The 23,041-nt window shown below is 39.8% G+C and overlaps 1 protein-coding gene across 2 annotated transcripts in view; it reads right to left on the reverse strand.

Annotated features, from left to right (window-relative positions):
- The window catches only part of GALNTL6 (polypeptide N-acetylgalactosaminyltransferase like 6), a 964,301-nt gene that overhangs the window by 164,177 nt on the left and 777,083 nt on the right, over positions 1 to 23,041 (reverse strand). For both annotated transcript variants that reach the window (XM_081077650.1, XM_081077651.1), the window contains exon 7: positions 21,522 to 21,705. In XM_081077650.1, the coding sequence (XP_080933776.1) occupies positions 21,522 to 21,705 (184 nt within the window). The remainder of the gene's footprint in view (positions 1 to 21,521; positions 21,706 to 23,041) is intronic.

Below are 23,041 nucleotides of genomic sequence, written 5' to 3' on the forward strand. Positions count from 1 at the left end.
AGGGACAGAATACAGAATTACTGCTTAGCAATGAGACCATCAATGTTTCTACCCAGTTGACCATAATTAAAATAATTTTATTCTTGGTTTGATATTGGGAATTAAAACTCACACCTCAGTTACCTGGGAAAAGGTTTTCAAGGCAAATGGCACGAGACATGAAAGTTTTAAAATGCCAACCTGCATTCTTCTTCTGAATATAGAAATTCCTCAATCATTCATGTCTGATTAAAGTTGCATTTGACTAATTGATAATGACTTTTCAATTAGGTGAAAGCATATTTTATTTAGAAATGACATTTATTTACATTGATTTTTCTCCTCTTCAAGAGGTCTGGTTTCTGTATCCAATTTGACCTAACTGCCAAACCTCATAGGAAGTCTTTTCAAGGGTAACTGACAGTCATTCCCTAAACACAGGCTGATATCATCAGGCTTTGGAGAAAGGCACTACATAAAATTGCAGGGTTATTTTGAGGAATACACAGGAAACATCCCCAGTACCCAGAAGGATATCTATGAAGACCTTTAAGCAGGTGTGAACAAGGGAAATGAAAGCTGACAGGCTCAGAGATCATGCTCTTTTCTGGTTGTGATGTTCACATGTAAGGGAACATATATCACAAGTAATACCCATTTTGATGATTTCTCTTTGCAGAAGTAATGAAGGGCCATGCTGAATGAAACAGGCAGATGAATGAGCTGGGGCAGCCTCCTACCATCTACCTGGTAGGGATTGGAATAGAGATCCTCTCTGGTTCTTTTGGGAGCTTGAGGAAGTAGATACAGCTGCTTCTGCCATTGGTCCTGCCAGGCAGGAGAGGTGATCCTGTTTCCCTGATGGAACAGTGGCCCCAATTGCCAAGGCATTCTCATCAGGTAGAATTGACCTTCATTAGCTGAGCTTTTGTGAATCAACAGGGCCTTCAGGGGTCCCTAGGTTTTGAGGGAATGAAGTGATTTCTGTGGACATCTTGTAGGCTATCTTTTTAGAACAGCAACCATGGACATGAGTTTATGCAGGGGAGTAATGATCTGTCTTGTCTATCTGACTTCTAACACAACTCTTGACTCTGTCTTACTTTTTCCATTTCCAGAGCCACAGTCACAATTTGTCTCATTATTTACATTATTCACCTCTTGACCAAACTAAGTGCATTGAGTTTCTTTCAACTCAACTTTATACCCTGCTGGCAGAGTTATTTTCCTAACAACACAGATAGGATCATATAGCCTACTGCTCAATAATATCCCATAATTTTACTTAAACAATAAAATACAGAATTTTTTAAGATTAGAGATAAACATACTCTATATGGACACCACACGGCATTTTTGGTTTTAACATTGACAACAACTCCCATGGAGCCAACACTTCAATCAAACTAGGTCCTTTGTCTAGGTCTGGACCTACCACCATGGCTCTGCTCATGATATTTCCTGTAGCTGGAATGGCTTCATCTTTCTCCTCCACCTTTCCACAAATATCCTAGTCCTCCAAATCAAACACCAATAATCCCCAGCTGGAGATTTCTAGCACCAGGGTATATAAAGTAGTTGTTATCACAGATTATTTTGTGAGTAATCAATGCTTCACCCACTTGCTCACTGTGCTATAAATTCCTTCACCAAGAGAAAAGCTTTTCATTACATGAAGATGAAATACAGCATGGATAGTACATTGGTCAGTGTGAAGTTGGTAGGGTACAATCAAGAAACTGCTTTAGTACTCTCCCATCACTGCCTTCAAACACTTCTTATCAGGTTACCCTTCCCTGCCTCTTGGTGACATCTTGAGCAGGTCCCAGATCTTTAGCTAGATGAATTCAGCCAGAAGATCAGTTTCTTTTTCGGGTATTAAACAAATCTCATTCAATTGGAAGTAAAAACTTTTAATTTTTCATCCAACTCAAAGCTTCTTCCTCAACACAGTTTTCACTTGTGGTTCTGGAATAAGCCAAGAAGGTAGAGAGTGGTGTCTTTTCTTTTCATTCCTTTTGTTTCACCTTCTCTCTTCACTTCTGGCTCCTCCGGGGCTGGAGAAGTAGGGATCAGAGGAAAGGGACCAGTGATTATTTCACTTAGCTGGTACTTTTTGTAGCTCTTCCTTGGTTGTTGGGTTTCTTTTGTCATGGTAAGTGCCGGCTCTCCATCGTGTGTGTGTGTGTGTGTGTGTGTGTGTGTGTGTGTGTGTGTGTGTGTACATAGGGGAGATTACCCACTAGGGCAGGGGTGCTTTTCTGACACCACTGATATATTCTCTGGCTGGCTGATCTCTTGGGACTACCTCCCTTAACTCCTATTATAGAAATGCAACCCATCTCTTTCTTTCATTGGCAGGCAGTTCTCCTGGATAGAGTGCTGCAAAGAAATTGTAGGCCTGGTTTTCTATCCACTTGGCCAATGGGGAATCTTCCTATTCTTGTCTTGAAAAATGGCAAAGGTAGCAAAAATACAGGCTTCTTCCTCAGATGCCCATCCCTATCTTGCTGTCCTGGGCTGCTCCAGACATCCTCCAGCTTTTAGACTACTTGACAAAAGAGCAGACACTGGTCTGTACACTCTTCTCCAGCTGCACACTCCTGGGTCATGTGGTGCTCTCTTGGAAACTCTTATTGACAATCCAGAGGTGACTCAGAATGGGCAGATGCTTTTCGGTGACCCAGCAGGCTAAACAGAGAGTAAGATGCCTCTGTTCTTGTAATCCAGCTCCTAAGTGCCTTCGAGGGTTTTTTTTTGGGGGGGGGGAGAGGTCTTTTCTCTTAAATTGGGAATTGGGAAGCAGACTCCTTCCCTCTCTCATAACTGTTTAGCATCACTCTGTAGAAAGAGTAAGTTCTTGCTACCTATTGATAATAAAAAAGTCTCCAGTTTTGAGGCTTTAACCATAATTCTAAAGAAAAGTCCTTTGTAACATTCTGTCACTGTAGAATAGGATTAGCATTAGTTCTTCTTGAGGGGAGAGAATGATGACCTAAAGTCACACTAGTTATAAATTATTGGTACCTGGTTGACTCAGTCTTTCTGACTAATCTTGATAGGGCTCAAATGTAAGAAAATGATGGGTCTGCAAAGATCAGGGAAGCAGGGAATGAAAGCCAGGGGGAAGAGGGCTGCCCAAAGTGAGTCTCAGTTTACGAAGGCAGATTTCATCTCCACTGGTTTCCTTAGTGCATGCTATCTAGGCCAGTGCTGGTAAACAGAAAAGATGCCTTCTCTAGTTTGTCTTCAATGTAAGGGCTCTCTGGAATCCACTGAGAGCAAATCTTCAGAAGGACAAATGGTTATCATTTCTCCCTTAAATTATAGTTTTCCCACAAACTGTCAATCTAAGGGTTCCAGAATATTGGGAAGATAAAATATTGGGCAATTTAATTTAAAATTTTGATATTCTGAGGAATTTATATAAGCTGAGTGGTAGATATCCAGCTTAGGACCTGGTCCTGTGGCCAGGCATACAGGTATTATTGTGCCAGCCCAGAAGAGCACTCCTGCCCAGTGGGTAACATTCCCTACACATGCAGACACACACACCACCCACACACACATACACACACTTGCCCTGTGGTTCTGTGGGGCTGCCAATCCCAGCTTCTTTAACATTGGCACTAATGATTGGGGCATGGACTGCTGTGATGCAGGCTGAGACAAGTCAAATCTTTTGTAACGCGGTGAGACAGGCACTACCTGTGGCCATGGTTCTTTCCTATCCAGCAACCTGGGAAGATGAAGCCACCCAGGTGGGAGAAGCACACACCAGAAAGAGAAGTGAGTCCAAATGGTTTTCAAGGTTGACATCCAGCTGTTATAGAAGCGAGGCCCTTGACCTTTCTGCAATGGAGTTATGTCAGCCCACAATATCTCGTTTTTCCGTAGGCTGGCCTGAATTGGGTTTTGGGCACTTGAAACGGAAGGGTCCTAAACACCCAGGATGCTGAGTTGATTAGAAGGTGGTTTTGAATGCAACCCATTTTCCTGGTTTTGAGCAACGTATTTTGCCTTCTGATTCTCCTGTTTGCTTTTTAGAATATTTGTTGAAAAGCATTTCCCATGAATGAAAAGAGTTTGGAGTTAGAAGTTCTATGTTTAGATTCTGCTTCAAAATCTTGGTGACCAGGTGACTTTGAACAAGACACTGAAACACCTGTTTCCTCACATGTACGGTGGATGTTATAATACTTAAGAAGGCTTCTCACAGAATTGTTACTAAGATCAAATAGAAACTATATGTGAAATTACTTTGTGAATTGCTAGATAAATGTCAGGAATCATTATTAATAATAGCAACAGTATTTCCAATACTATTTTGAAGTAAAATTATGGCATTTCATTTGGTAGTATCTGAAAAAACATTTTGATATCTTGGGGAAAATACCTAGAGAAACATACATATCTTATCTATACTTCCTGATATGCTAAGAAAGATTCAGTTGGCTTATTAAGCATCCACGTTCTAGAAGGTAAAGGGTTCCTTTAGACATACATATTTTTAGTATGAATTTGTTTAAATGAAAAACAAATTAACATCAAATACATAGTTCAGTGTTACCATGTTAAATAAATGGGAGTTTTCATGGAGGAGGAGAAAGGAGAACCTATACTGAAGTAACAGACATTTGATGAGGAGAGGCATAGGCTGGGTTCTTCTTAGAACAATTAGGGTTTCATTGACCAGGATATCATTGGTTGTTTAGTAGTGTGGGAATGAAGGAAATAGGATTTGGGAAGTGAATAAAGAAGAGGAAGTGCCTCCTTAATATCCTGATTAAGGGCTGGTCTTACCTTCTCTCCTTGAAGAGATCTAATAAGAGATGGTTTCTATGGAAACAAGGCCCCAGGTAACATCCCACTCTAACCACTCACCTAGCCTTGGGAGCAGAACTGGTAGGATGGATGGACGTCAAGAACAGATATTTCTCTAATCCTAGGCCTGAGTTATACACCTGCTGAGGACTGGCCCAAAGGACTGGCCCCAGGTTAGTTCAGCTCAGCAAATGTAGCCTCTTTGTTGAGATAGTTTTGTGCTTGTACAGTCACAAATCTTTGCAGCGCAGATGGAACGGTGGTCATTTAAGTTTTATCACAGACACAGACCATTAAATCAGGGTTTGCTACTGGTAGAGATAATAAAAAAAATGTCAAACTACAAAGCCCTTTAGTAACTTCAAAAGCATTAGGATGATCCAATTTAAAATATTTTAACATACTAGAAATACAGTGAATGCATACTGGTGGAACTACATTTTATGTTATTTAAAATCCCACAAAATTCTATGTTATTTAAAATTAATTAAAAAAATTAAGCTTTGTTGAAGACCTAGGAGTAACTTGCCACAATTCTCGCACACAGTTTTCTCTGAAACAGGCAGATTTTAGCTTTATTGATTTTTATATTGCAGATAAATAATTATGTGTCTGAGAGTCACCCCACTGCATGGAGAGTGGTGTCAGACAGACCTAAATGTGAAGTTGTTTTGCCACTTAATTGTGTGACCTTGAGCAAGTTCCCTAACTTCCACGAGCTTTCATTTTCACATCAGTTAAATGAAGATACTAATTATTAGCTGGAGGATTGTGGTAAGGGTTAAAGTCAATGAAAAGAAAACATCTAGGGTAGTAAGTGGTGGTTAGAGGAGGCTCAAAAAATGACAGAAGCCATTATTGTAATTATGATTAGTAATTTTTTGACCTTTGACTGGGGTTGTGGTTGTGGGTCCTCAAGTTTGGGAGACTGGATACACGAACACCTGCTCTGATAGGCGTATCATCCCTCAGAGGTGAACAGTTACTTGAAAGACAACTTCACAAGTCATTTAGACTATTTCTGTGCTCAAAATTTGCACCTCAATTAAATGGCTTTAGGAAGTCAGCAACCGTCAAGGTCAATACTTTGTGTTTTACCAGGGAACAGCTTAAGTTCTAGAGAAGCAAAGCATGTTTCCAAGATTACAAATTGAACAAGTGGCCAACCTGGGCTTTAGCCATACTTAAACCATGGGATGACTACCCTCAGCCCTTCACAACTGGTCAGAGCCCCGTACTCCTCTGCTGCTTCCTATCCATTTCCTGTCAGTGCTTTTACACAGTTTCTTTCCCTGGAAGTCATTTGTTTCCTTTCTTTTCCTGTCTCCCACCGTCTTTCTCCCTTTGCATTGATGGTTCAAGGTGTAGCCCAGGCCCCAAGCACTCCAATTTTCTCTGCCTCAGTCCTTCTTCTTGGCAGATTCACTCAGAGCAGTCTGGGCAAGCATCCACCGTAGGATGAATTGTGGGTGTTTGTTTATGTCTGTCTTCATCAGCAGACAAGGAGAGAGAGGGAGGGAGAGAGAGAGAGAGAGAGAGAGAGAGAGAGAGAGAGAGAGAGAGAGGGAGAGAGAGAAAGAGAGAGAAAACACAGACATAGCTTCCTTTATCTCTTATTGCTCTGGGTTCTAGATCAAAATGAATGAACTGTAGCCTCCAGGCCTGCCCAGCAACTGCCTATGTGCTTATTACGGCAAATCAATGAATACAGGCCTTTTAATTCCCACTTTCATTTTCTACCTTTAGTGCTAGCCATTTATCTCCACACAACTCCCTAAAGTGCCCTTGAGAATCTTGGGAATCCATTTTTTTCCTGTCTCCACGTTCATTCAGGAGAACTCCGCTAGACGTGAACTCAGAAAGATTTTGCCACTACATCAACTCAGGTATAAATAATGACAATAGTGTTGCTGCTTGATTTTACAATCAAGGCTTGTTTCATCTTTCTTTAATTTTAGACACTTTGGACATTTGTCCTGGCAGCTATTTGACTTGTTTTGCTGTGTGCATTACTTATAAGAGTCAAAACCTCTGCAAAAACAAAGATTTTGACCTTTTGCCAATGCTTTCTTTTACACTAACTTACCTTTCCTTCCAGCAGGTGGTGGTATAATACAAACAATGGCCTGAGCAAACTCTTGGGCTCACTTAAGTATCACGGCAATAGGAATCTCATTCTAGGTTAGATTTCTACAATAATTCTAAAATTAAAAGATAGGGTCTTTCTAAAGATTTGACCTATCGGTCATTTTTTCACTGCCTAGAATTCGCATATATTTCCTCAGGTAGGAAAATTCAGCCCTGGTTATATAGGCGTTCCGTTATACCTGGCACTTGAAAATGTAAAACAAAAGAGGATCTTTAGGAAAAATTCTCTTTAACTATTTTAGTATATGCATTAGTCTTAATGAATTTTTTGTTGCTATATTTAATTCACTACATTATGTTAGTTAAAGTATTTGGCTTATTGATGTGACCTCAGTTGGAAAGAAGTCGTCTTTCTGTGGAATTTATTTGAATGTATATACGTTCTAGATAACCTATGTATAACATCAATAAATATGTATTTTTATTGGAGCATGTGTCTTTCAAAAAGTTATTTCAGCAGCACAGAATTTCAGTATATTTTATAGACTCAGAACAGTTACAGAATTAGATTTCTTTATTTTATCAGATTTTGTTTAGTTATCCATAACTTCTAGGGAATCTCTTAAATAAAATTGGAAGAAAATATTCATCAAACCAAGATGAATAATATGTCAGAGGAGCCAAGAAATAGTTTTCAGATTGTGCCTAGTTACATTTTTGGATACCAAGAAGCAAAGATTAGAAACACATCAGCAAGTCAGAAATCTATTACTTAAAGGATATATCTGAAAGGATATAAATGATATTATTTATCATTCTCTGAAAAGACAAAGAGCAGAAAATTGCTCAGTTGTGATTTACAAATAGTTGCTATTTATGGTATTCCAATTCACTTGTGTATAAATACTCACTAAAACACCTTCAGTGTATTTTCTCATTCTAGAGACAAGAACAATCCCCCTGTTGTGGATCCAGCCCGTGTATCCCCATTTACTATATAATAAATATTTTAACATCTATTTCCATTGTGCTGGACAGAAAGTAGGCAACAAACACCAGAGCCTGAGTACAAATGAAGTCCCCAGGGATGAATGGAAGGACATATCTAGCACAGGGTCTCCCTGCAAATACTGACTCCTCACGCATTTCTTCATACAGTGAATACTTATTTAGTGCCTATTATCAGCAGTCACAATATGAAATGGGAAGGACACAGCCAGCCAGACAGGCAGACACACTCCCTGTGGACATTCTTGTGGACCGAGCACTCTTTCTCTCTCCTGTCCCCGTTTTCTGCTTATAATACTGCATTTAGATGGATGCTGAATGTCTTACATTCTTATCTTGTAACTTTTCTCTCATGGGTTCCATCTCATACACACACAGCGGGAAGACAAGGTGAAGATACGTAGGAGAACACCATGTGAAGATGGAGGATAGAGGGACTCAGCTACAAGCCAAGGAACACAGGATTCACAGAAGCGAGGAGAGAGGCTTGGACCAACAGAAGGTAGCTTATTAGAATCAGTGGGTGGTATGGTGTGGTGAGCTACACTGGGTGTATGACATTAGGCCTCCCAGGTCCCCATAGCCTGCCTATTTGTGGAGGAGAATCAGACGGTCTTGCACGTGTTAGGCGAGGACAAATCATCCCTTAAGGAGAGTTAAAATCTAGAAGACCAGACAGGGATAAGGGGAGGGTGAAAGGACCTATCTCTGAGATTTGGACAGACCAAAGCTGTGGGTTAAGTTACAGCATGCAACTGGGTCTCCAGGACTAGTACTTAGCCAAACCTCAGAACTTATATAGAGTTGAGTCAGAGGGAGGGTGGCGATACCATGCCAACAGGCCAGACAGAGACATGACCACTGCGGACCCTATAGCAAGGGGTCTAGTGAGAACAAAGCCTCTTATTAAAGATCTGCTATATGCACTTGAAATTCAGTGAAAGCTAGCTGAGAAAGATAAAACGTCAGATGACCCCTCTCCCTTACCATGATTCTCCCTAGTATCAAAAGGCCACCCTAGAGAGGAAGAAGACGGGAAGAAATTTGAGCTGAGCAACTTGGAAAGGAAAACCATCTTGATATGAAATTTGATTTTTGAATAGACTAACTTTGAATTGGGAACTGACTAAGAATTTACCTGTACGAGACCGAGTTCTGGATCAAAAGGAATTTAACTTGACGAGATCAAGGGCTCACTGCTGTCTAGTGACCTTGGACCCAGGAAAGAGGGTCTATGATCTGATCGACTTTGGATGTTCCCCAGCCCACAGGATGGGCAGGTCTTGGGGCTAAAGGGCTGTGCCCCTGAAGACTGCACACCTCTTGTAAACTGGCTCCTTGAGTTTGCATGAGTCCCCCAAGAATGATTCTGAGCCTGCTCCTAAGGCCTTCGGCATTCCCTTCTCTGATTCTCTCTTTCCTGGGGCTGGGCTGAGGGGTGGCCACAGGACAGCTATTTTTATGGATAGAGTAGGATATGTGGATCTCAGTGTTCACCTGCAGATGCCCACAGACTGTTGAGGTGCCGACAGAACATGTGGGAAGAGACAGGAGCTCCAGGGGCTGACATACTGCTGCACGCTGCCATCACAAGTTGTGGAACTTTCAGGAGGAATTCTACGTGCCAACCTGGCCTTCTAGGTTGATTTGAAAGGTATATTTCTGAAGGTAGGAGGATAGAACTAAATTCGCTAGTTTGCCAATTTGATTTATAACTTCTAAATGTTTAGACATAACCCACTTGGGCCTCCTTGTGCACTTTTGCCCTGGGCCAGGCACGTGTTGGAAGCAGCCCTGCTGCTCTCATGGAAACAGTACCCAGGGGCTCCGCTGGGTTCAGTTAGGAAGGAGGTTACATTTATGTGCAGTTGAGTCGTGACTATAGGTTTGAAACCTGTAACGCATGGTAGAATTATTGTCTGTCAGATTTCTATTACTATAAAAACTAAAAATTTAACTTTTGGAGCAGTGCTAAGCACAGGAAAAATACTTAGCAAGCGAGCTTTCTGTTTTGACTTTTTTTTGCCTTTGTACCTTTTTTCTCTTTTTTGTTAGTTTCAGGTGTACAAAGCAACTTAATAGTTAGACATTTACAACCCTCACAAAGCGATAACCCCCCTCCCTAGCTACTACCCTTCTGACATTGTAAATACTTTTACAATTCCATTGACTCTATTCTCTCCGCTGTGCTCCACATCCCATGACTATATATATATTTAATTATAGTTCACATTCAATACTATTCTACTTCAGCTTCAGGTGTACACTGCAGTGGTCAGGCAGCTACACTCTCCATGAAGTGGTCCCCCTGATAAGTCCAGTGCCCATCTGACACCCTACATAATCTTTACATTATTGATCATATTCCCCATACTGTATTTCATATCCTCATGACTATTTGGTGACTACTAATTTGTACTTTCTAAGCCTTTCACCTTCCACTTTACCTTTTGAATGGGAGGGATAGGTTGTGGGAAATCCTGCCTGCTTCCATAGTGGCATGCTGTAAGCACAGACCCCAGTTTGATCGTGCTCGTCACAGCCTTTCCTCCCCATGGTTGGCCTTTACTTACATGCTGTTCATACCTGCTTCCTCTTTTCTGGTTTATGATGCAATTCTTTCTTCCTTTCTCTCATTTATACTTCTAACATCCTTCTTTACTCAATTTGTCCCTCTGGAAGCCCTGGGTAAGTGTTCTTCCCAGTCCAGTGCAACTGGGAAAACTGTGGCTGTGTGAAGCTCCTGCCCTCTGGCCCTGCTCTGCGTATTCCATAAGCAGGATCTGGGCCCGGTTCACTCTCTTTGCTTTCCATTCTAGTTCCTATTGATGGAAGAACAAGTCAAAACGTAGGAGGAAGACAATAAACATTTTGGTGTTGCCACAGGGTTCCATAACTAGAGAAGGTTGGAGTGAGAAGGTGCCATTGAGGTCACTTTTGGGTCAGAGGCTGCAGCCTGGAGACACTGGGTCTCCACCGTTCAGCCAGCATGAGGCCGTCCATCCTGACAGATGGTCTGGGCCTTTGCCTCCCAGTGAATTAGGCCAAGTAATCTCCCTCCTTCAAGGGTTTATTTGGTCCAATTTTTACTGGCACTCCAAGAAACAAAAACAGACATTCTTAACATGTTTCCAGAAGGCTCTACCTCAAGAAATAAATATTACATACACACACACACACACACACACACACACACACACACACACACGTATATTTCCTGCCATTAGACATAACCGTTGCTTGATTATGTTTTTGAGAGAGGAAATTAGGGTCCTGTCTAAAATCAGCACCTCTGTGAATGTGGCCTCACTGTAGGTACTCTTCCTGGACCCTGATGAATGGGATTAGTGCCCTTATGAAAAAGGGACCATAGAGCTCCCTCACCCCTTCTGCCAGGTTGAGGACATAGCAAGAAGACAGCTCTCCATGCACCAAGAAGTGGGCTCCCAAAAGACACCAAATCTGCCAGCACATTAACCTTGGACTTCCTAGTCTCCACAACTGTGAGCTCTAAATTTCTGTGGTTTATAAACCACCCAGTACATGGTATTTTGTTATAGCAGCCTGAACAGACTGAGACATTCACCTGCTTTCATATGTGATCTGAAATGAGGATCACCCATCTCAGAAGACATCAGCATAGACTCAATGTGAGGCTTTATCGCTTTCTCACTTCCATTATTCATATGTGCGCACTTTCTTTAAAAAAATAATTTGAAGCCATTTACAAGCAAAATTTACACAGTCGTGTGTCACTTAAAGACAGGGATATGTTCTGAGAAATGTGTCATTAGATGACTTTGTCCTTGTGTGAACATCATAGAGGGCACTTCCACAAACTTAGATGGCATAGCCTCCTACACACACATAGGCTATATGGGATAGCCTATTACTTTTAGGCTAAAAGCCTATACAGTACGTTACCATACTGAATACTGTAGGCAACTGTAATACAATGATGCTAAGTATTTGTGTATCTAAATATGGAAACTGTACAGTAAAATTACGTAAACCAGTAGTATAGTTGTTTATTATCATTATGAAGTATTCTGTGCTGTGCATAATTGTATGTGCTATCTTTTTATATGATTGGCAGTGTTGTAGGTTTGTTTACACCAGCATCACCACAAACATGTGAGTAATGTATGGTACTACACTCCAGTTGCTATGATGTCATTAAGCGATAAGAATTTTTCAGCTCCATTATAATTTTATGGGACTATTATATACATGGTCCATCACTAACCAAAATGTTGTTATGTGGCACATGACTGTATATATACCACCATATATATATATATATATATATATATATATATATATATATATATATATATATATGACAATAATGTAATCACCGTCATAATTATAATTGTTATAATAACTTTAAATACTAATATAATAATAATGATAATATATCTATCTCTGTGGCAGAGAAGTTCAGGATTAGATACTTTCAATTGCTTTATGTCCAGCCCTTTGGGTGAAGTTATAAGCCTTTCTGTCCTCTGATTCTTTGCTCAAGTCCAGTACCATCTCAGCACCATCAGACCACTGCCAGCTGCCTCCTGGATACAAACTCTAGTTGTCATCATTTCTTCTGATATAAACGTTTAAGCCTTCATTGGAACACCCTATGTAAGGTTTAGTTTTCTTACCTGGACTTTCAGATCTGTACATGTTCTCCAGGCTTGTTTATGCTTATCTACCCTCCATTTCTAAACCATAATCTCCACCAGGTCCACTGGCCAATCGCAGTCCTGCCCTCATGCATAGCCTTTTGGGAAGTTCTCTCACAGCCCACTTCTCCCATTGGGTTCTAGTTGGTATCTGGAATCTATATAGATAATCCTAGATTCTTATAGCATCTTGGTGTTTGTTAGAAATGGACAAAACTGAAAGATCAATATCATTATCTTATTAAGAACTAGCCTTTTTGTTAAAGATGTTATCTCCTGAATTATGGTTTTAAATGTTTTTAATTGTCATTCATAATGTAAATGATTCCAGGAATGCCTTCTGCTGCCAGATAGTTTTTCCTAAAAAAAATCTCTTTATCATCTCTCTTCCTTCTACATGCAGAATAAAGGCCTTCTGAAGTTTGATTTCAACCACAATTTATTTTTTCTTCTTTATATTCTACCACTCCCCTTCAAGAATTTCGGCTGCATTCAAACTTGTCTGCGGTGAAACCTTACAAGTACTGTGCTTTGCAAATCCTGTGCCATAGAATTTTTCTCGGCTAGTATCCTTTTCTGAAAAACTGTCACCTCTTTTTCAAATAGAAAATGGTTGTGAAACCATTTCCTCTCATGAACTTATTTATTTTATCTAATCAATAAATATTTATTGAGTGCCTGTTACATGCAGGTAGTAGGAACTAGTGGTGCTGTGCTGAATAAATTGAATAGAACAGTCCTTCCTGACCTCATGAAGTTTCCATTCTAATATCCCTGTTAGCAATGATTAGAGGAAAAAAATAAAAGTTGTTGACTTGAAAAGGAAAATAAAGAAAATAGCAGAGCTGGAGCAGGTATTTTAGCAATGAACCTGAGGTAAGAAAACAAAGCTGAATACATCCAGGCCTTGGGTCTATATTCCTCTCACCTGGGAGGAAAAGTGAACGTTGGGTGAATGGCAGAAGGTTCTGTTAAATTCTACCATGCTCCAGTATGATGCTATCATAGGTTGAGTAAATGTTGCTGAATTTTGGGTACTCGGAAGGGAAGCTGTGACAATGTTTATTTTACATGGGGTCATGGACATTTCCTCCTTAGCTAAATGCCAGTATAACTGATGAAAGAAGGCTGGGGAACTAAAAAGAGGAATCCGGATACAGTGTGATTATATAATAGAGAACAGAACCTCAAAAAAACAGTCCAGACAAGGATTAGTGCTAGATAGACTCATGTCATATCGCAGGGGTAGAGGAGGGACACAGCAAATAGTCATTGCACATAAGAGAGAAAGATGGATGCAGAAGACCTGTTTGGAAACTATAGCACAGTGGTTAATGGTGGAAAGAACAGATAAATGGACAACAAAAAGTTATCAATCCAAGAGTGTGAACTCCACAATTCTTCAATACACAGGAAGCCATTGCTAAGTCTGAAGTCATGCAGATTTATTGACAACTATTGGATGGCACTGGAGGTCTAAAGGTGATTGGCTGATGTTGCCCAGGGTTGCCTGGTATGAAGAATTCAGTCTCTAGCCTGGCTATAGAAGAGCTAACTAGACTGGCAGTAGTGAAGCAAGACCAGGGATGAGAGTCGGAAGTCCAAGGTTCAGGAAGAGATGTCACCAAAGAAACAAGGATGGGGCTATTTAGAACAAAATCATGGTAAGGGTGTTGTGGCGCTCCACTGGGACCTCGGTTCTGAGTGGTGGGTAAACAGGGATAAAAGTCTGTCTCAGGATGGAGGACTATGTTTTACCTCCTTTCAAAATAACATAACATACCAGGTCTCCAGTGATGGAGTGACCCAGCAGAAACAAGAGGTTCAAAACACCACACACAAGGTCAGAAATCAGAAAGAGCGTACCTAAAAGCCAAGGCCACATCAGGAATCCAGAGATATCAAGAGAGCAGGACAAAGGAAAGAAGAGCAGGGTGATGTTTAATAAGGGCAGTGACCGTTAATTCAGGAATTAATTTTGTTGACATTATTCTTTAATGGTAAAAGAGGAGAAAGCAATAGGGATCATGTTTTTTTTTCTTTTTCTTTTTTTTTTCCCCAGGCAAAGATCAATCCTACTGGCCAAGAAAGAAAAACAGTCATTTCTGCGGAGCAGCTTCTGACAAGGGAAAAGTATTCTCACAACCCCTTGGTGAAAATGTGTTATCCGATAATAATTCCTTCAGATACTGAGGACTAGGGCAGTCCAAGAGCCTAGTGAGCCAGAATTGGGGAGGGGTCTTCAAAGAAGAGAGATGGATAACTAACAAGTTTGCTTTGGAACGTCTCTGTCTGCGTTGCAATGTTTTAAAAAATTGTCAGTGTGGTTTCATTTGGGGCTTTTGAGGAAGGTTGATTTTATTTAATGTTTTGATTAGTTTTTAAGACCCTCGAGTCATTTCTGTTGTTCTCGCCCTCTGTAGATTAGGACACCAGTTAGAAATTTGACAGTATTTTTCTCTAAACATTTTGTCCTTTTGCAGTTGTCAAATATTGAATTAGATCTTGTTATAAACAGACGAGAAGCTGGCATTGTTGACATTTTCCTTCATTAGGAAGAAACTGAAAGCTGACATTTTCAACCTATCAGCTCTACTCATAAAAATACAGTATGGAAAATGAGGCAATCTGTTTCCTTTCTTGCTCTCACGTATTACAGACTCACTAATGAAACATTAATTGACAAAATGACTTCACTTAATAAGTGCCTAAGTTTTTCTTCAAAAGGGAGGAAAAGTATTGATTGACTCTAGGATTTAAAGTCTGAATGAATGAAAGAAGGGATTGATTTGAATCTAATGAGATTATTGATTAAACCTAAGATTTGAAATCTGAATGAGTAAATAAATGAAGATGTTTATTTGATTCCTGATTTTTGCCTCTTATTAGTTAGTTGTATTCTTTGGTTCTCACTTTATTTGCAAAACTGGAAAAATAACTATAGCTACTTTGCCCATGCCAAAGGATTATTACAAGGGATCAACTAGATAATGTAGTGAAGTGCTTTACATACTGTGAAGGGCTAGACAAATGTTGTGAAGCATACTACATAGCTGTAATGAAAAGGTTATTTGGTTAGATTAATTGGGGGAACTTCTGGAATAATTTAAAGTTTAGGCAAGATCTGTGTTTGAGATTTTGGTGAGCTGAAGTCCTATTTCACTCCCTGGAATGCATCCCTAGACAATATTGATGAATATACATATTTGGTAACCTAATCACCTTAAAAGTTTGAAACTATACTTTCAAAACCTTACTTGTAGAAAATTATCTGGTTGGAGGTTGAGATCAAGGCAGTTAATACTATAGAAGTTTTTTTGCATCAATTTGATTTTTTGAGGAAAAGAGGGCAAAGTTGGGAAGCAATTGCTTGAAGACCACAGTAAAACTTGTGAGAATGATGTAGCTTGAGAAGTAGAGTATGAACAAAATTCTCCCACCCTCCCAACCTGATACTCCAGGCTTTAGAGATGGCCCAATAGGGGACAGCGAAGAAAGGGGAAGATGAGCAATACCTGATTCAATTCGGAGGTGAAAGGTAGAAGACCTCTAAAATTGCCCTTCTTTCTTTCTATCCTACACTAAATTCATACGTGGTTTGACCAGTCTCGTCTTCCACGGGGAGTCAGTTTTATTCCTTGCTAATACTAATTAAATTCAGGATGACCAATATTAGGTGAAAACCCACATAGAAAAAGTTTTGAGTAAAGAGGCTATCTTTACTTTCAAATTCTGAGCAATCTAAGGTACGGCTCAGTCCCCACTGGAGTTTATCCAAGTGGGATGTTAAAATTTTGAATGTCAATTAATGCAATCAATAAGGTACTGACCAAAGCTGGTCATTCATTCTAGGCATCAAGTCACTTGACCCTCAATCTGTTGTTCTCTTGTTTGCATAAATAAGGTGCCTACCAAGGAGAAAGAGCCCTTCTTCCTACAGGCTGATTAGCCCAAGTCTGGGTTGCTGGTCTTCTGAGCAGGGGAGCAGCTAGACCTCAGCTCCACTCACACCCTTCCCCCATGCACCCTTGTGCGAGCACTTTCTATCTGTATGAGGCAACCTTGGAATGACTTTGGTTGAACATGGAACATGTCTTGAGACAAGACTTGCTGCAAGAATTGATGAAGGCCACTGATGCTTTGCGACATTTATTTACCAGTATTGCTACTGTGTTTGGGGAGGAATTATATTCTCTGAAAATACTTTTTTTAAATTTCAACATGATTATTCTTTTTTTTAAATTTATTGGGGTGACAATTGTTAGTGAAATTACATAGATTTCTGGTGTACAATTCTGTATTACATCATCTATAAATCCCACTGTGTGTTCACCACACAGAGTCAGTTCTCCCTCCATCACCATATATTTGATCCCCCTTACTCTCATCTCCCACCCCCCAGCCCCCTTACCCTCTGGTAACCACTAAACTATTGTCTGTGTCTATGAGTTTTTTGTTTATTCTTTAAGTACCAGAGAATGTATCTTGTCTAACTAGAAAGGGAAGTGGAGATTTCCATGGAATAGTGGGAATCCTTAGGTTTGGGTTCTTATTTCAGTTTCCTATATAAACTTTGAAAAATTGCTGAAACCTCTTTGAGCCTCAATGACCTCATCTGTAAAACTTCAGACAGTTTTATTTATTTCATAGACTTAAGACAAAGATGAAATGAGTTAGCAACGTATGTCAGTTTCCTAGCCCTGTCCCTGACTCACAGGAGTAGACACTTAACTACTCTTAATTTTCTCCCCACAACCATGGTGGGGAAGAAGGGATGCAGCTCAGAATGGTGAGACAGCAACCCCACATTCTGTAGGAACTGTTAAATTTATTAATTGTGTCACTTAGACTCTATGGTATGGATTTCCTCTGTAAAAATGAGAGGTCGAATTATCTCTAAAGTTTCTTCTAGCTTGGTAAATGATTATGATTATTTGCACATTTTTTTTTTCTGATTCAATTCAATTCTGACCTTAAATTTAGCACAACATTATAGTTGTTACTCAAGAGGCACTGACATTCCCATGGCATTGGCCATCGATAGTCTCACACTCCTGTATAGAAAAAAGAGTCAGCGAGTTCCCAGGATCTCTCAGCTGTCTGTCCCTTGGCAGAACAAAGGAAGATACTGTCCGTATATCTTTCGAAAGCATTCTATTTCCATGTAACAGTGACACAACTCTCTGTAACACAGAGGTTGAATTTTATCCATTTTGGCATGGGCTATGCTTCATATTTCTGGATTAAAGAATCACCCACAGGATTCTACATTTTGCTCTGAGACTCTCAGGGGATCTTTGGTATTTGAAGTGCCAACTGTTACGTGCCTCGCAACAGGTCATGGCCATTGTTATCCATGTCCTGGGATTTTTCTGGGCTTGGTAACTGGCATAGATAAGTCACTTAATTCAAACTGATATATCTGTGGAAAAAGGGGTTTCTGGGAAAATAAATTGATATTTGTAGCCTGTGAGGTTTTTCCCTCCAAGTACAGATATCCTTGTTTTAAAAATTTTGGAAATTGTTGGTATATATAGGTGGAAAATAGAGAATGTCAGTCCTTGCTAATGATTACATATAAGAATTCTATCCGTGGTGATTAAAACTCTAAGTTTTGGAAGTCTTGGAGGAATTGTAGAGATCTATCTGAGGAAGGCTGACAGAGGCAAAGTAATGTCTCTGTAATTCAAAGACAGGATAGGGGTGAATTCTGAAAAAATACAGTGAACCTGCAAAACTGAATGGACTGCTAATTGACTGGGAGTACTTAGGAAAACGCAGCATGCTCTCTAGGAACCAGTGCAAATTCCTTAGCAATTAACTATATTTTTATGGTTGAGAGACTCATGTATCAGGGCCTGAATACCTGATACAGTAGATGGACTATATTACACTATCCTTGTGAGCAAGTTGGGGAAACATAGATGAGCCTGTAGTAGTCAAGTGAATTTACATATAGTGAACAGTTCAACGAGCATCATCTTTCACAAGATTCTGGAGGAGCAGGAAGACATGAAACAGACCCGGAAAAGGACAAAGTTTCCTTTTGTTTCCCTCTAGAAAGGGATAGGTATGGTAGCTATTTTCAAATGTTTTAACAGTCTATCATCCAAAAAGAATTAGACATTCCTGGTGTCTCAAGCAGGACAATTTGGGATTAAGGAGACAAAATTTTCTTAATACAAGGGAAAAGGTTTCTATTAATTAGTCTAATGGAATGGAAGATCTTTCGAGGTAGCAAATATTATTTCCCTGACAAGTTTAAGAAGAGGCTGGTCATCTGCCTTAGACATTGTCTACTGGTTGCTTGCATTAAAGGGAAGGTGGGCAAAGTAGTTTCTTCTGGTACTTTCTACACTTGTAGATGCTGAGATAATGTTGGAGAAGTTAAGTTAGTGGTCAGAATGCAAATGAACAAACATCTTTCCCTTTGTATCACAACTAAAGGAGCATATCATGTTTTGTCACATAGAAAGGGCTTACATTCCTAAGTACCCTGCGTGAGAGATAAACCAGGAATGAGGAAACCTAAAAGTTACAAATAACAAGAATTTTCTAAAAGCATTCTGATATAAGCCATCAGAAAGGGAGAATTTTTTTTTGAAGACAAGAACATTTCTCAAATGTATCCAATCCAATCAGAACTGTGTCTGCCATATGTTAATTTGAATTATGAATATTGCATTTTCTTTCATATTCCAACAGAAGTTTGTCTGAAAACTAGAGCACGGTGTAAATATAAGTAAATCTTTTCTTGGTGTTTAAAATTATCTATGAGCTTTCCTTTTTCCTCCTAATTAGATTGTTGAAGGTCTTGATTTCCAGTTTAGGAAGCTAGTAGATTTTGAACTCTTAATGAACTCTTTTAAGAAGTACAGTTTATATCATGACCCAGGATAATATATGCATTATAAATAAAATAAAATATTTGAGAAATAATACTTATACTTACACATTAGCATAATATTCTGAAATTTTCAATTCAATTCAATTCATTAAAAATTAACTCCTGTTCATGCCCCACTAATTTCTCATGCTTTGCAGGTTGAAACACACTATTGTAGTCAATGGTCACTGAAAAATCCAAATAATGGCAGGATAAATGAGAGAATTCAGGTCTTGTCACTTAGGACAATGTTTCCTTATATAGTGCATGAAAAGTTTTGGGGTTTGCAATATATTTATACAGTACTCTTTAGTTTCTTTCTTTTTATATTTTCAGCCTCCTCCCCATCTTCCCATACCCCTTGAAGCAGCCACTTGAAACATTAAATACTATGAGAGAGATATATAGATAGACTGCATTCGTTCTGTGTATCTTAACGCTTTACATCTAGAGAAGTAAGTTTTAGCCTAGAGCATATCTGTTTATGAGCACATTCAGGTGACTTCCGATAATGGAATTGCTGATACACTGCTCATAGCTGTCTGGGTAACCATTCTTTTATTATCAGGAAGGCAGATGCAGTTTTTAAGATTAAAGTGGACACCTCCTAGAAGCTACATTTATTACAAAAGGCTGAAGTGTCCACATTCATAGGAATCAAAGGGACTTAAAGCAGAAAAGCCGTGGAATTCAACAGACGAATGCAATTTTGGACAGGACAGCAACCACCTCAGTAGGTGACAGGAAAGAGAGGTAATTTAATTCTGAAAAGTACCAACTCTGCCCCCTCTGGGGTTAAGCCAGGTGCCCTCTATTGTGATAGCTACAGCTTGGGTCTGCCCGATAAAAATTCCAACCGTCAGCACAGGGACTGAGAATACTTTGATAAATTTCACCATTTGAGAATCCCTTGGTCGTTGTTTTGAACCCATTTCTGCAGAAAAAAGGAGCTCCACTCTGCTACTGCAGCGGAAGTAAAGTCCACTTAGAAGGGCATTATAACCCAGTCCCTATTACGGTATTTGAAAAGCCATCATGGATAAATTTTAACCCTTAAAACATGACAACCTTGAAAAGTAACAACTGGAGTGTGGCTATTCCACTGTCACCTGCTATCTAATGACAGTTCTGCCGTGTTTAAAGGTATCACCCCCGCCCCCATCCAACCCCCAACCTGGCTTTAATCTCTCATGAGCCCCTTTGCCAGGAAGTCTGAAGAGTATCTCAGCTGGGCCCGCTTCCAGTGCTTACTAGAAACAACTCCATTTACATCACTAAAATTTGTCTAATAGTTTTGAATATCTTTGAAATATTGGCCAAAGGATTTGGAAGAGTAACAAAGTATCTTCATTACTTCTTCTCGAAAACTCTCTAGCATTTTGAGAGTCTGAAGAGGCCTACCTTCAGAAATTCTGAATACTTAATGAGTGTACTTCATATTACAAAACAAAATAAAAAATGATTTATCTCCCTTTTTATAAGGCTATTGTCTTCTGAAATCCCCTTCGCTTTCCCAAGAGTTTATCTTTCTTGAGACTAGAATTGGAGAAAACATTTTCCTGATGTTTATCAAACGTTTACTGTAATTTAAAGTGCTAGTGTCGCCGAAGTGGTTTCGTACCTGAGAGCTTCTCTACTGCAAACTTTTACGGCTCATATTATTAATGAAAAGACAATATTGATTGTAATGCATTTTAAACAGACTCTTAGAGTGTTACAAAGCCTCAATCACAGACATGTTTCCTGCACTAAGAAAAATATGTAGTTTTAAAATCATAAACATTTTAACGAGATCAGAAGAGCATACTATAGGGAATAGATAAAAGTATGCCTTGGGCAATCTCTGCGCTACCTTTTGGAAAAAGTTCATGTATTTAGCACTGCTTGTAATTTTTCTATAGTTTTTAGGTCTGGCCTTTCTCAGATGCCTTGCATATTGTTACCACCTGTTTTATCCCATTTTGTTGGAGATAATGTTTCTCACGGGTCCCCAGTTGACACCCTGGAATGAATTACCTGCCCTCTCTCCCTGGGCCCCTCCCTCAGCTGCTACTCACTCAAAAGGGTCGCTGGGGTCTGCCCTCTGGAGCTCTGGAGGGATGGGGATTCTTTTGTAGTACATTTCCCAGTCGAAGGCGCCTCGCATGGCATCCCCGGCTTGCGCCTCATACCCAAAGTGATTGTGGTCAATGACATCGATCATGGGGCACACGATGGTTTTGTGGTTTAGTGCAATTTGGTCTGAAAAATGAAAGCACAAAATAGGAAATGACATGCCTGCCTAGGTCATCTATCATTTTTTCAGCAAAGAGAAGCCTACAGAGCCCTCCTAATGCATAACGCATGCAGCCTGGTTCCCTGTTGCCATAAGACCACTTTGTGGAATCTCCGTTTGAACGCTGGACTCAATGTGATGGGAGAGTGATTAGGTACAATTAGTTTGCTGCATTTTCTTCTAAGAAAGTTATGTCCCAGAGAGACTTGCAGAAGTCCATTTAGCTCTACCTCTGTCACAATGTTGCTCTGACCTGTCCCCAATCTGTCATTCTACAGTGCATCCAACATGCGTGGAGTATACACAGTACTGTGTTCCTTCAAGCATACAGCTAGAGCCTGCTGAGAAACTATTGGCCTGCTTTCTGGAGGTTCCAAATGTAAATATTTAACTTCATGGCTTTTTTTAGCATCTAATCTTATAAGGGCCATAATGGCTGCTGCCCCCTAAATGCTGACTGATCATACATAGAATTCTTGGCCCTTAGGCTCATCAGAGATTTATGCCAAGTCCTATTTTGCTACTGTTCTTTGATACAGACTCTGTTTATCGAAGCTATACATTTTAATCTTCTCCCACCATATCTAAAACTATACGGGGGGCCTGATATTACTTCTACTATTCTTGCTACTATTAATTTCTTAAGCAAGTATTAAGTGATTTCAACTCATGCTATTTCTAATCCTCCTAGCAACCCTGTAAGGTGGCTATTATTATCATTCACAATTTACATATGAGGAAACTATGCTCAGAGAAGTTAAATAACTTGTCAGAGGTCACTCATCTTTTGAGAGCACGAACCACGATGCACCTTCTGTTGAACAGTCCAACCCTAAAATCTGTGGTCTTTCCTGTTCACCACGGTGCTTCTCATGTGGCAGAAAGGTGTTACCCTCTTTAGCTCTAGCTCCTTCCTTCCTGTTCCATGTAGATATTATTATCATGTCATGTTAACAGCCCATGCAGGGAACTGGCATTTGCATAATTTGCTCACCGAGAATAGCTGCCTGTGAAGCTATTCTTCCCAAGAATGTGCATTTAATCAAGATTTATTATAACAAACTAATACTGTCTCACAGGCAGAACTTTAAGTATGACTACTTGATTTCTGGTTATTTGGAAGACCTGATGCGGCACGTGGAACAGAATACATTTAAATATCCTTAAAAAAATCCCATATTGTTTAGAAATAATGAGGTTTGGTTATTTCAGTATAATTATTTTGATGACACTGATAGGCAGGGTGTGGAAACCATAGAATCCTGTGGAAGACCTTCCCTCCAGATCTACATGCCTCTTCTT

This window comes from Rhinolophus hipposideros (genome assembly GCF_964194185.1).
Source record: "Rhinolophus hipposideros genome assembly, chromosome: 16".
Classification (NCBI taxonomy): Eukaryota; Metazoa; Chordata; class Mammalia; order Chiroptera; family Rhinolophidae; genus Rhinolophus; species Rhinolophus hipposideros.